This window comes from Oryctolagus cuniculus, chromosome X, assembly GCF_051225735.1.
Source record: "Oryctolagus cuniculus isolate XC-2025 breed Fujian yellow rabbit chromosome X, ASM5122573v1, whole genome shotgun sequence".
Taxonomy (NCBI): domain Eukaryota; kingdom Metazoa; phylum Chordata; class Mammalia; order Lagomorpha; family Leporidae; genus Oryctolagus; species Oryctolagus cuniculus.
This window is the reverse complement of record NC_142888.1, coordinates 4,401,160-4,414,977: the sequence shown is the minus strand read 5'-3', so window position 1 is coordinate 4,414,977 and position 13,818 is coordinate 4,401,160. Positions and strand designations below refer to the sequence as shown.

At 39.1% G+C, this 13,818-nt stretch overlaps 1 protein-coding gene across 12 annotated transcripts in view; it reads right to left on the bottom strand.

Moving 5' to 3' along the window:
- The window catches only part of CDKL5 (cyclin dependent kinase like 5), a 221,712-nt gene that overhangs the window by 56,714 nt on the left and 151,180 nt on the right, over positions 1-13,818 (bottom strand). For all 12 annotated transcript variants that reach the window (XM_089324161.1, XM_051826953.3, XM_070067277.2 and 9 more), the window contains 3 exons: positions 12,719-12,809; positions 8,913-9,102; positions 851-931 (listed from right to left, as the gene is read on the bottom strand). In XM_089324161.1, the coding sequence (XP_089180287.1) occupies positions 851-931; positions 8,913-9,102; positions 12,719-12,809 (362 nt within the window). The remainder of the gene's footprint in view (positions 1-850; positions 932-8,912; positions 9,103-12,718; positions 12,810-13,818) is intronic.

The following is a 13,818-nucleotide window of genomic DNA, read 5'->3' as shown; positions in this document are numbered from 1 at the left end:
CCTGACTCTCCCACCTCTGCCCACACCCCTATTTCAACTATGTTCCCTGGAACACAGATTAACATAGTTGAAAGTATAGCAAGATTCTAGGAAGGCTGCTCAGCCACTTCCAACTGTGCTAAGTGTGCCCTTTAAAGGTTCTATGCCTAGCATGACCTGCACTGATTTTGACAGTTGACAGAATGGGCATAAAATAAAATTGATCTATTAACAACTGCTTTTTAAAGGTCTACTATCAAACAACAGAAACTTGCTTATCCACTGGCTGGATACAACAAAACTGGAGAAAAGTGGAAGATAGTTTTCATTCAAAGGGTTTACTGTCTACTGGGGAAGAAACACTCCAATAAAGAAATCTGAGGATGTGTTTAGTAGTCCAGAGCAGGAAGACAGCTTGACAGGGAGCAACAGGAGGAACACAGGCCACAGTAATACCAGCAACTCTGACATATATAAAGAGGAGACAGAAAGACAAGAACTGGGTTCACTGATCAAATCTGTATGAACTCTGAGGCGCCTTAAATATCATGTGAAAAAAAAAAATCACAGGATCCTCTGTTATTTCAACATTCATTTTAAGATTTGATTCAAAACATATCACTGTGCAACTCTTGAGTGCTAATAGATTTTTATTCTTTTATTTTAGGAAAGTAAATTAGGGATCTCATGGTCATCTATACACAGACTATGACACACCAAATCCTGTTGCAATTTTAATTAAATGCCTTTCAACACAACATACTCCCCTGTTATTCAATATCATATATCAACTTTAAAAACATTTAATTCATACACAACAGAATCCCCAAACCAAAGGGCATTTTATACAGACAACATCTATTTCTCCTACCTTCATTAGATCAAGTAAAACACTATTCAAAATTCCAAGGTATCTTCTCTCCAATGACTGAGGATGGTTAACAGCTGGAAACTGTAAGAACAACATGACAGTAATATTAGCATGTGGGGAAGGATATGCTAAGGATATGTGTGTTGCAGAAGGGAGCAGATAAGTAGAAGTTACTGCCCCAGTGTCAACACAAGTCAAATTACATGAGCAGTCTTCAAAAAGTTCATGAAAAATGCCTATTATGAAAAAAATGCATAATTTCAATTTTCTTTTTGCACTAAAATAAACTTGTACTAACTTCTTATAACATGTATCAACAGAATCTATTTTTGAGACACTAAGAAAGCTAAGACATCAGTTTAAAAAGAGGCATTTTCAGAGCAACATAAATTCTGCTAAAACTGAAGCAAGAACAAACATCAAATTGATGGTGAGGCTCGGGTAGAATGGTGAAATCACTGATGCTTACAAAAAGCTCATGGAGACAATGCTACAAAGAAACCAGCAGTTTGCAAATGGACTTTTTTTTTTTTTAAGATTTTTATTTATTTATTTGAAAGGCAGAGTTACAGAGAGGCAGAGAGAGAGAGAAACAGACAGACAGATTTCCATTCACTGGTTCACTCCCCAAATGGCTGCAACGGCTGTGGCTGAGTCGATCTGAAGTCAGGAGCCAGGAGCTTCCTCTGGGTCACCAAGGCAGGTGCAGGAGCCCATGCACTTGAGCCATTTCCCACTGCTTTCCCAAGCCATAGCAGAGAGCTGGATTGGAAGTGAAGCAGCCAGGACTTGAACTGGCATCCATTTGGGATGCCAGCACCACAGGCAGTAGCTTTACCCACTATGCCACAGTGCCGGCCCCAGAAAGAGATCTTCCATTACTGGTTTACCCCCCACCCCATAATGGCCAGAGTTGGGCCAGATGGAAACCAGGAGTTTCTGCCAGGTCTCCCAAGTGGGTGCAGGGGCCCAAGCATTTGGGCCACCTTCCACTGGTTTCCCAGGCACATAAGCAAGAAGCTATATCAGAAGTGGAACAGTCCGGACATGAACCAACATCCATTTAGGATGCCGGCATCGCAGGTGGCAGCTTTATGCAAGATACCACAACGATGGCCCCCTACGAATAGATTCTTAAGAAGAGATGAAATGATGAAGACGGAGTCCACAGCTTTAGGCAGAGCATCCACATTAATTTGCAAGGACTGACAAAAAACTGCACACACAATAGCCAACACCACAGACACCTCAATTGGCTCAGCTTACACAATTCTGACTGAAAAAGTGGAGCAAATTTTCTGCTCAGCGGGTACCAAAACTGTTGCACCCAGACCAGCAGCAGACAAGAGCAGAGCTTTCAATGGAAATTCTAAGCAAGCAGGATCAAGATGCTGAAGCTTTTTTTTTTTTTTTTAAGAAAAATTGCATCGGGAGATGAAACGTGGCTTTACCAGTACAATCCTAAAAAGCATGATTCAAGCAATGGCTGCCGAAAGGAGGAAGTGGTCCAGTCAAAGCAAAAGCTGACCAGTCAAGAGCAAAGGTCACAGCAGCAATTTGGGGGTCGGGGGATGCTCAAGGCATTTTGCTTATTGACTTTCTTTCTGGAGTGCCAAAGAGTAACATATCTTAATGGGACAGTGGTGTTTTTGTTTTTGTTTTCAAGATTTATTACTTATTTATTTGAAATTCAGAGTTACACACACACACACACACACACACACACACACACAGGGGGTGGGGAGGTCTTCCATCCACTGGTTCACTTCCCAATTGGTCACAAAGGCTGGAGCTGCGCTGATCTGAAGTCAGGAGCCAGGAGCTTCTTCTGGGTCTCCCACACGGGTACAGGGGTCCAAGGACTTGGGCCATCCTCCACTGCTTTCCCAGGCCATAGCAGAGAGCTGGATTGGAAGTGGAGCAGCTGGGACTAGAACTGGTGCTCACATGGGATGCCAGCGCCACAGGAGGAGGATTAACCTACTGCGCCACAGAGCCGGCCCCAGTAGGACAGTGTTTTGAAAAAGCTAGCCAAAGCTTTAGAGGGAAACCGCCCAGGAAAGTTTCACCAGAAAGTTCTCCATCATGACCACACTCCAGCTCATGCTTCTTATCAGACAAGGGCAATTTTGTGAGTTTCCATGGGAAATCATTAGACAGCTACCTGATACTCCTGATTTGGCAACTTCTGACTTCTCTTTGTTTCATAATCTTAAAAAAAAATCTTTAAAGGACAACCATTTTTCTTCAAAGAAAGACTGCACTGACATGGTTGAATTTCCAGGGCCCTCAGTTCCTTAAAGATGGACTAAATGGCTGGTATCATCATTTACAAGAGTATCTTGAGCTTGCTGGAGCTTATCTTGAGAAATAAAGTTTATATTTTTTATTTTTCCCTTTTAACTTTATTTTTCCATGAATTGTATACTACTTTTGGTGTCTATGTATTGTAGGTTTGAATGGTAAATAACAGGAAAACTCGCAGGGAAAAGATGATATTTAAATCTAGGCAGATAATACTAAGGTGTATAAAAAACTAAAATATAAAAATTTGAAATTATTTATACAGTTTACAGGCATTGTCTGCTTAAACAATTTTCTATTACAGTTAGTACAGAATTTGCTTATATAGAAAATTCTGAATTACTGACAGTAATTGGGGAACTAGCAGAAGGGTTATGATAAGACATCACAAAGAATTCTTATACCTTTTTCACAATAACATCAAATTATTGCTGAAAATATGGAAGTAAAAAAGAAAAAGGCAGTAAAAACAGTGAATTCAAACACATATTCTCTTATTGCTTTTAATATATTCTTTTAATGACCTGTTTTTTTCAAATCCTTCATTTTTTAAGTTGGAACACAAGGCAAACAAAGTCTCTTAGACTAACAGATGCATTTTTAAATAAAATGAGGGGGAGAGGCCCAGTTTATTTAGATGTTCCATCCTTTCCTCTACCAACTCACATTTCTGTAGTCTCTCAGTAGATGTTAAGATGTTGGGTAATATGACTGGCGGAATTCAGTCCATGGACTCCTTCCAAATGTGATGACTAGCTTGCTTCTGGTGTATATTTTCTTTATACCAACCTAAGAGCATTTCAAAATACTGAAATCCCTAAATGTGCTAAATAAGTGGATGAGAGGACTATTTATGTAGTTAAATTCAAAGAAGGTATTTAAGGAGTGATTATGACATCATACCCACACGGTGCTCAGTACAGCAGCAGAGAGAATATCAGGAAGGCCTAAATCTGGCACCCGGGGAATCTGCTGTCTGGTTGGGAAGCAATCAGTGCTAGTCCTGCAGCCCGAACTGCCGACGGAGGACGAGAGAAAGAGAGATCAAGGTGGTTTGCGGCTGGAGAAGAAAGAACCCATGGCTGGGTTTTGGAAGAAATGTGAAGATGGAGAAAAGTAGGACAGTACCTTCAAGAGAGGAAGTAGAAAGAATAACATGAACTTAACACAGACGCACACGCAAAACCTAAAACTGAATTCCGAGGGAAGTGATGCTATGCAGCATTTTAGGTATTATCATTCTTATTTTAGAGATGAGGAAGAAGACGATCAGAAAGTTCAAATAACTGGTTCAGGGCAAGTTACATAATCCAAAAGTAGCAGAACTAATATTTATACCTAGGCCTATGTGCCAAACCCACACTTTTTCTAAACCTAGGTGCCTCACCTAAAGGAGGTAAAGAGGTTCTTTTGGGTGTTACTGGAATATTAACTAGCAGCCTAAAGAGAGGGACACCTGCCTTGCTGCGATAAAAGATACTATACCAGTACATTTTAATTAACACTCTGCTAATGAGGTCTACCTTATGCTACCAGGTATCCCCTCTTTTTCTTTTTCCAGAGTGATTTTTTTTAAAGATTTATTTATTATTTGAAAGGCAGAGTTATAGAGAGGGAGAGACAGATATCTTCCATCTGCTGGCTCATTCCGCAAAAGGTTGCAACAGCCAGGGCTGGGCCAGGCAGAAGCCAGGAGCTTAGAATTCCAGCCGAGTCCCCCATGAGCATGGCAGGGCCCGGCAGGGCCCCAAGCACTTGGGCCATCCTCCACTTTTCTAGGTGCATAAGCAGGGAGCTGGATGGGAAGTGGAGCAGCCAGGACATAAATCAGCACTCATACGGGATGCTGGTGTCACAGATGGCAGCTTAACCCACTATGCCACAATGCTGGCTCCCAGAAGGGATTTTAATGATAAGAAAATTAATGGGAGCCAGCGCCGCGGCTCACTAGGCTAATCCTCTGCCTTGCGGCGCCAGCACACCGGGTTCTAGTCCCGGTCGGAGTGTCGGATTCTGTCCCGGTTGCCCCTCTTCCAGGCCAGCTCTCTGCTGTGGCCAGGGAGTGCAGTGAAGGATGGCCTAAGTACTTGGGCCCTGCACCCCATGGGAGACCAGGATAAGTACCTGGCTCCTGCCATCGGATCAGCGCGGTGAGCTGGCCGCAGCGCGCTGGCCGGGGCGGCCATTGGAGGGTGAACCAATGGCAAAGGAAGACCTTTCTCTCTGTCTCTCTCTCTCACTGTCCACTCTGCCTGTCAAAAAAAAAAAAAAAAAAATTAATGGTGAAATAAAAAATGTATTAGAAATGTTATAATAATAAAAAATGACCAAACTCCTAACTTTAAAAAAATTGATTGATATGCTTTTGAATGAGAACTACCATTCTAACAGGAGAGAATTCAACAAATGGGAAAAACTCAAGCACAGAAGTTTGAACAATTTCCCAATCAACACAATGAGAGTACGTCTTTACTGAGTGCTGACTATGTATGTGCCAGGTACTAGGTCTGGGCATTTCACTTATAACATTCCACCTTCACATCAATCCCATCACCATTTTACACATGAAGACACAGAGGCACCAAGATGGTGAAATCACTTCCTGGGTCATTCAAGCAGTAAACACAGAGCCAGGCTTTGAACTCCAGCAATCTAACTCCAGAGCCTGTGCCCTATACTAAGTGACATCAACTGTTACTTTTTCCAAACAATGTTTGTCATTAGAGCAACATTTTGTGGGATTTCCAACCTCTCCACAACTGAATGCAGATTCTCATCGAACCACATCATTTACCAGCGAGCCCATGGTTCACGGCAGACGCACGTGCTTAGTTTTATGTCCCAGATACTCTCAAGTGATATCATGAAAGAAACCTTCCCCCCAAAAGATGCTGTTAAGCCTCCAAAGAGATTAAAGTAACTTAGTTAAAACACCACAAACACTTTCAAGTGAAAATGTAAAGAGTAATGTATATAAAAATCAACCCATCACGGAAGCAGCAATTTCAGTAAAAGATACTTCTAGGGAGTGCTGTAACATATAGTCTACATTTTACAGATAATATTGTTGAGTGAGAAGTCTGTGAACAAACAGGACCACAGACAAATGAGGAAAAGCTACCCTTCCCGAGGCCTCTCTAACCCAGATGCTACTCAATCTTCAACATCCATTTCAAATTTCAAATCCCCCAAAAGGGGCCAGAGCTGTGGCGCAGCGGGTTAAAGCCCTGGCCTGAAGAGCCGGCATCCCATATGGGCACCAGTTTGAGTCCTGGCTGCTCCTCTTCTGATCCAGCTCACTGCTATGGTCTGAGAAAGCAGTAGAAGATGGCTCAAGTCCTTGGGCCCCTGCACCCACATGGGAGACCTGGAAGAAGCTCCTGGCTCCTGGCTTCAGATCGGTGCAGCTCCAGCTGTTGTGGCCATCTGGGAAGTGAAGCAGCAGATGGAAGACCTCTCTACTTCTCTCTCTGACTCTTTCAAATAAAATAAAGTAAATCTTTAAAAAAAATTTTTAAAAAATCTCCCAGAAGGATTAAACATGACAATAGGTCTGATCTGATTTCATCATCATTTAAAAAAAATCATCTATTATTTTTCACTTTATGTTTCTGTGTGGGAGCAAACTGTTGAAATCCTTACTTAAGGTATACTAAGCTGATCTTCTGTATATTAAGATAATCGAAAATGAATCTTGATGTGAATGGAAGGGGAGAGGGAGTGGGAAAGGGGAGGGTTGTGGGTGGGAGGGACGGTATGGGGGGGGAAGCCATTGTAACCCATGAGTCGTACTTTGGAAATTTATATTCATTAAATAAAAGATTAAAAAAAAAATCTCCCAGAAGTCTTTTCTAATGAACACCTAACTATGGTTTCTTTCTTCTCAGGGTATCTGATAGACTCATGAGCTAAGCCATATCAACATATGATACAGTACAGAATGCAGTACTTTATATTACTTTCTTATAAGCTACATTGTTTTCTAATTATTTCAAGGATGAAAATCTTAGTTCTTTAGTTTGTATGTTATTACGTCCAGGTACCAAGTCAGATTTGTTTATGCTTTCTTCAGAGACTCCAGTATATAACCCCTTTGACCAGGCAAACCACAAGGCAGGCTGTTTCTGGAAGCCAAAGAACAGACAAGTGTGGTAAGAGGGCAGGGGATGAAGACAGGTATGAGAAAAAGGTCAAGGAACACAAAGGGCCTGAATTAGGCAAGGTCTCATGGGCTACAGTGAGGAGTTTGGATTAATTCTCAGCAATACAGAAATTCATTAATTATGATTAACATTATTTCTGAATTTAATAGATTTTCCCTTTTTGCTACTGAGGAAAAGTCCATTTACTATCTATTTTCAGTGTCTAATGCGGCATGTTAAATTAATCTCTTGAACCACATCTGCTATTTGCACCATAAAATAATGGTCCCAATTTGGTCAGGTTTTCCTGGGGCAACTCAGATTTGGAAGAGAATGTAAGAAGGAGATAAAAGAGAAACGTGTGTATGCCTCTGTTCATTAATTTCTTCCATATTCACTGAGCCTAGCAAGAGCTGGGACTTTGCTGGACACTCATGTGTGAGTAGAGGTGCTCTCCAAAGAGAAATTAACTGAGGTCCAGAAAGTCAAAAAACAACCAAAACATATTGCAAATGGCAAGGTAACATGGTTTGAGTGTGATCCACTTGATAGAAAGAAAGAGGAAGTAGAGGTGAGATTATTTTATAGTTCTCACAATCCCCACTAATTGGCCCAAAAGAGTGGTTGAGAACTAAAAAGGTTACTTCGGGAGTGGATGGAAGAGAGAGGTAGCCCTAACTCATTGGCCACTCCAGTAAGGTACCTCCCCAAGCTGGATGTTTCTAATCTGGGGGAAGCTTATACTTTCTAAGATGCTTTTTAGCCTGTTCTCAGAAACAAGGAAAGACTACATGAGACAATGCACTAGTTTGAAAAGAAGATCTGATGTTCTGTTGTCAACAGTCAAAAATTACCTGCTAGAACAAGAACCTTTAAATCTGTGAAATGCAAATACTCGTGGCCTTTCTCAAATCACTACAAATGCATCTGCTCAACTAATTGGTAGCTGTTCACACATTTTATATCTTTTGAGGATACTTAATATTTTGGATAAAGAAACAGTTTAAGATAATCAAAGTTTAGAATAATGTATATGCTTAAAATTTACAAATAAAAAAATTAGCCTTTTAAATTCTGACCATTTCCCCCCACCCTTAAAAAAAAAAAAGATTTACATATTTATTCAAAAGGCAGAGATACAGAGAGAGGGAGGGAGAGAGGGAGACACAGAGAGATTTTCCATCTGCTAGTTCAACTCCCCAGATGGCCGCAACAGCCAGAGCTAGGTCAGGCTGAAGCCAGGAGCTTCTTCTGGGCCTCCCACGTGGGTGCAGGGGCCCAAGGACTTGGGCCATCTTTCCCTGCTTTCCCAGGCACATTAGTAGGAAGCGGGATCGGAAGTGGAGCAGCCAGGACTTGAACCGGCACCCATGTGGGATGGTGACACTGCAGATGGAGGTTTACTCTTCTGTGCCACAGCGCCAATCCCTAATTCTGACCATTTTAAAATTCACAAATACTATATAAGACTCAGAAATAAAATATTTTAGTAGGAAATTATAAATATTGTAATGAGAAAGGAAATACTATTCAAAGGATAGCGTAATGCAATGAACAATGATTTAAGTAAACGCTGTCTTACTGATTCCATTTTGGGTTTTAGCAAAACTTCTTACCCGAAGCCCATGGAAGCGAGGATTACTGTAGAAGAGTTTCATCTGCTCAGAAGGAAGAGGTCCTAGCACTTTCTGTATGGTAAAAAGTTGGTCAATTTCACTTTCTCCAGGAAATAATGGCTGTCCATCACTAAGCTCCCCAAGAATACAGCCCACAGACCACATGTCTACAGATTTTCCATAGGGAGCTCTGAAAAGCAAAGGGAGAGATTTTCTTGGCAAATGAAAAAGCACAATGATTTAATAATTTTCAAATAATTTGAACACATTCATGATGGAAAGCATACCTGTGTACTTAAGGAATGAAAAAAGTACCATATGGAATAAAGTGAGGTTGAAAATAAGGAATTATGGACATTCAAAGTGAAAATTCAAAACACAACTGAATAAACCTATGTTAACAAAGCCTTCAGTTTAGTAAGTTTAGTAGGCACTAATTTGAAGTCTATTCGTATCTGGGTAGATCTTGAACATGAATGGCTTAATCAACTCTAATATAGCACATCTGTCTGATGAGTAACACCTCACTTGGAGAATGAAATGCTCCTAAGAAATGTATTTTCTACATGATAACACTTTAGCTCTCTAAATTTCAAAAAATTCCATCATACCTTTTTTTTTTAGTTTGGTCTATTAAATTGTATGACTGATTTATGTGTCTTCTTAACCAATAAACACTATTATTTAACATTTGATTGCTTAGTATCACAGTTTCCAATAGCTAAGATTGTGCTAAGCTCCATCATATCATTTACCTGAATATATTTGGACCCTAAGTATATAGGCTTTGTAACTCAAAATTTCCCTCAAAGCTTTTTAAGTTTATTTATGGGTTTACAGCTTGCTCCTAGAGTTTGAGTTTACCAGAGGGTTTTAAGAGTGCTGCTGTTATCAGCTATACTTAAAAAAAAATCTAGGTATCCTCAAAGCAGTTTTATACCTATACCCTATATATCTACTATACCTATGGTATCTACAGCATTAAGTCAAATTATTTATAGCAAATTAAGTAAATAATCATACCTTCATATATATACATATTTTTAAAATAAACAACCCAAGCTTTAAGAAGTGGGAAAGCCAAAATAAAATATCTGAAAAGTAGTTTGTAATGAAATTCTAGAATCTCATAATGATATAGTACTAATCTCATAATGATATAGTACTAATACAAACATTTTAAACTAAAGCACTTTCAACACTATACAGAATGCTTCTAGGATAATAAATCACTGTAACAAGAAGTCAATATTTCATTTATCTAATTCATTTCCCACAAAAATGTAAGAACCATATAAGGAAATCTCATCTAGATATTTTTGGTAGCTTGTTGGGAAGGGAAGGATATAGAACTTTCTTTGACAGCTATTTGAGAGTAAGAAAATTGTTCCATAGTGCTAGATGGAGAAACCCATGGAAAACCTCCACATTCCCACTACAAGCTATTTTTCTTCTGTCTTCTGATTTGAATAATTTATACAGCTGGAACTATTTTGAATGTCAAGGACAAAACCTTGAGAATGTATTAAAATAAATTCTTTTTAAAAATTGTTTATTTTAAAGGCAGAATGACAGAGAGGGAGGAGACAAGTTTTCCATTTGCTGTTTCTCTCCACAAATGTTTGCAACAGCCAGGTCGGGGCTAGGCTGAAGCCAGGAGCCAGGAACTGCATCCTGGCCTCCCACATGTATGGCAGGGGCCCAAGTACTTGGGCCATCTTCAGCTGCCTTCCCAGGAGCATTAGCACGAAGCTGGATTCAAAGTGGAGCAGTGGGAACTTGAACCAGTACTCTGAGATGCTGGGGTTACAAGCAATAGCTTAACCCCAAAATATGAATTCCTAATATATAATCAAATATCAAATTACTTCAATGGGATTTTACACAAATAATATGGTGTTTCAGCTAGTACTTGGTATCAATTAGTGATACTAAATTTGCTCGAATGAGTTGCACTATCTCCATCTACTTTCGGCAGCTACCACACATCTCTAAACATCACCTCAGTTTTCCTATAGGAATTATTAAACAGAAAGACTATCTGAAGATTCACAATAAGCTGTCTTTAGAATTAACTCCTTGGAGGAATCTCCCAAACAAAACCAGTTGATAATGAGTCTTTCTATCATACTAAGTCCTCAGATGAAGTTCTAAGAATGATGTACTTCCTAATTCATTCTTCATTGGCTAATAGTGTCCAGTAAATTCAAATTGGAATCCTCCCAAAAGAAAATAGACTATGTATTTCAATGAGTTCACATAGGTACACAGAAAAAAAAAAAACACAGAAAATCAATCCTAAATCCAAGACTAAAAATTAGCAAAGAAATTCTAAACTCTGTCCACACAAATGAAGAGATTAAGTGACTAACCATCATTTGTTTCTCAGGATAAAGCAAGCTTTTGATTAAAAAAAATATAAAACAGTAAATCTTTCAATAACTAACACCAATGATTCTTATAGGCTCAAGGTCAACAATGAATCAAGAATTACCAACAGATGGTTGGTAGAGACTAGGAAATTAATAGTTAACACTAAAATAAACCTGCAGAGAGTAATTCACAAATACAGTCACCATGATCTTCAGAAGAAATCCAGGAACTTATACTGCTATTACATAAAAAGTATCTTTTATAAAGTAAATTTCTCATTTCCCCCAGTTACACGTATGGCACACTAAAAGAAATGAAATCTACAGTGTGTACACTTGACATCATACCACCATGTCTGATTTATTTTGTAGAGCATGTCTTCTTTCTGTATACTTGGGTGTTCATAAAGAAGGAAATTTAGGCAAAATAAGAAAACTACAACTAGGCTAGGGAGACCATTATTAAGTGGTAGAGATCAGGACTAAGGACTAAGGCTCCTTTTTAGGCTCTAAAATGTATTAAAAAGGAAAGAAAAACATTATCAGAAGACTCTTGTTCCAGATGAATGAAAGAGCATTGAAAGTGGAATGGTAGAGAAAAAGGAGATGGATGTGGAGATGCTGCTGAGAAAATCATCAATGTGGTACGAGTTTGAATAGCAATTCATTACCAAAAGTGATTTACAAATTTGAAAGAAAAACTGCAACTGGTTCAATATTAACCCCATGTGTCTAGTGAAGTGGTTAGACATAGGAAATACTTGATAAAGTATTTGCTGAATAAATGACTAGGTAAGTCAGACTGTCAAACTCTGTGCATATTCATATTGTTAATGTGGAAGATTAGTGAAAATGGCTGCAATACTTCTTCCCATTTCTGTACACATGCCACTTTATATATATAATGTGGCTCTACCACTTCTCCCATCAAGAGGACTTGACCTGGGACTTCGGTAATTTAACAACATTCTTCGTCCAATGAGGCAAAAGCCATGCAAACAGAGGATTGGAAAGCACCTTTTGCTTTGGGGCTTTCCTTCTTGCATGAAATTCTACTGTTATCAAATAAAGAAATTTGGACTCCCCTACGACAGGGTGAGTTGCCATGCTTTACCAACGGTCTGGTCCAGTTGAGGACCCCTAAACCAATCAGCCTCCAGATGCCTTGTCAGTTGACTATAACTATATGAATGAAGCCAAGACAGAGAAGCAGAAGACCCACACAGCTGAACTCAAATTGCTGACACACAGAATTTCAAGCAAATAAAAAGTACTTGTTTCATACCATTAAGATTTTAAGTGCTTTGTTACACTGAATAGATAACTGACATATTTAATAAACTGCAGCTCTTATTTTCCATAGAAGATCTCAAAACCAACAATACAGGATTAGTAGATATATAGAAATCAGTCTACTTTGAGAAGGTAACTCACCCAAGTAAGAGCTCTGGGGATCGATACCACCTGGTGGCCACATACTCTGTATAGTTAGCATTGTTGCCTTCTGATAGATTTCTAGCAAAGCCTGAAACAGTAGTAATTTCATGTTGGCAAATATTTCAGTGCTAGTTAATAGATTAAAAGAATATCAAAAGAACATAATGACTGGTACTGAATGAATTTTTCATTAATAGTGTCCTTGTTACTTTAAAAAGTTTATAGAATGTTCAAGTCAATTAAAATGTGCAATATATTTACTACAAACCTAGTCTCGCCCCTAAGCTAAAGAAATTCATAGTTTCAAAGTCACCCCATGCCTTTATAAGCATTCAGAGCATACTTTTAAATCAGCTCTGCCAATAAATGAAAATCTTAGCAACAAAATGAAGTTCCCACAAAAGCCAGAAGTCAAAGTTCAACCAGCATATCAGATGGTCACTAATTATGCTATATGAGACTTTACACAGTACTTACATATCTATTGTTGCTGACTAGTTCTGGCCATTATATAAACAGCTGACAACGAGCAGTGATGGAAACAAAGAAGGCCAAAATTACTGCTATCTGCCAGCAACTAAGAAGCATATTACAGACAGCCTAATTACATTACAGATTCTACCATTACTTTTGTCGCCCACTGTTTCAAGGGCTTTCAGGCTATTGCATAACCATAAAACAAGTCAGCAGGATAAATTAATTATCTGCCTAACTCAATATATTCACTATGAATATAATAGCAATCCCACCCCTACCCCAACCTGTGGTTTCACCCTCTGCTGTTTCAGTGACCCGTGTTCAACCACAGTCTGAAAACTCGCAGACCAAAACCAGGGCATGACCAGTTGGCATAATCTGCAGTTTCACACATGCACTGGGGTCTTGAAATGTATGCACTGCAAATAAGGGGGGGTGCTGTAGTAGTTAGAGCATCAGAACAGCAAAACCAGGGGCAAAAATGAAAAGTGGAACAGTGAAAAATACAAACAATCACAGCAAAAAAATTCTGTAACTTCAGTTAATAAATACTTCTTTGTAACATATATTTTTTTAAAAATATTTTTATTTTTGAATGGGGTTCTTTAAGCTACACAAAG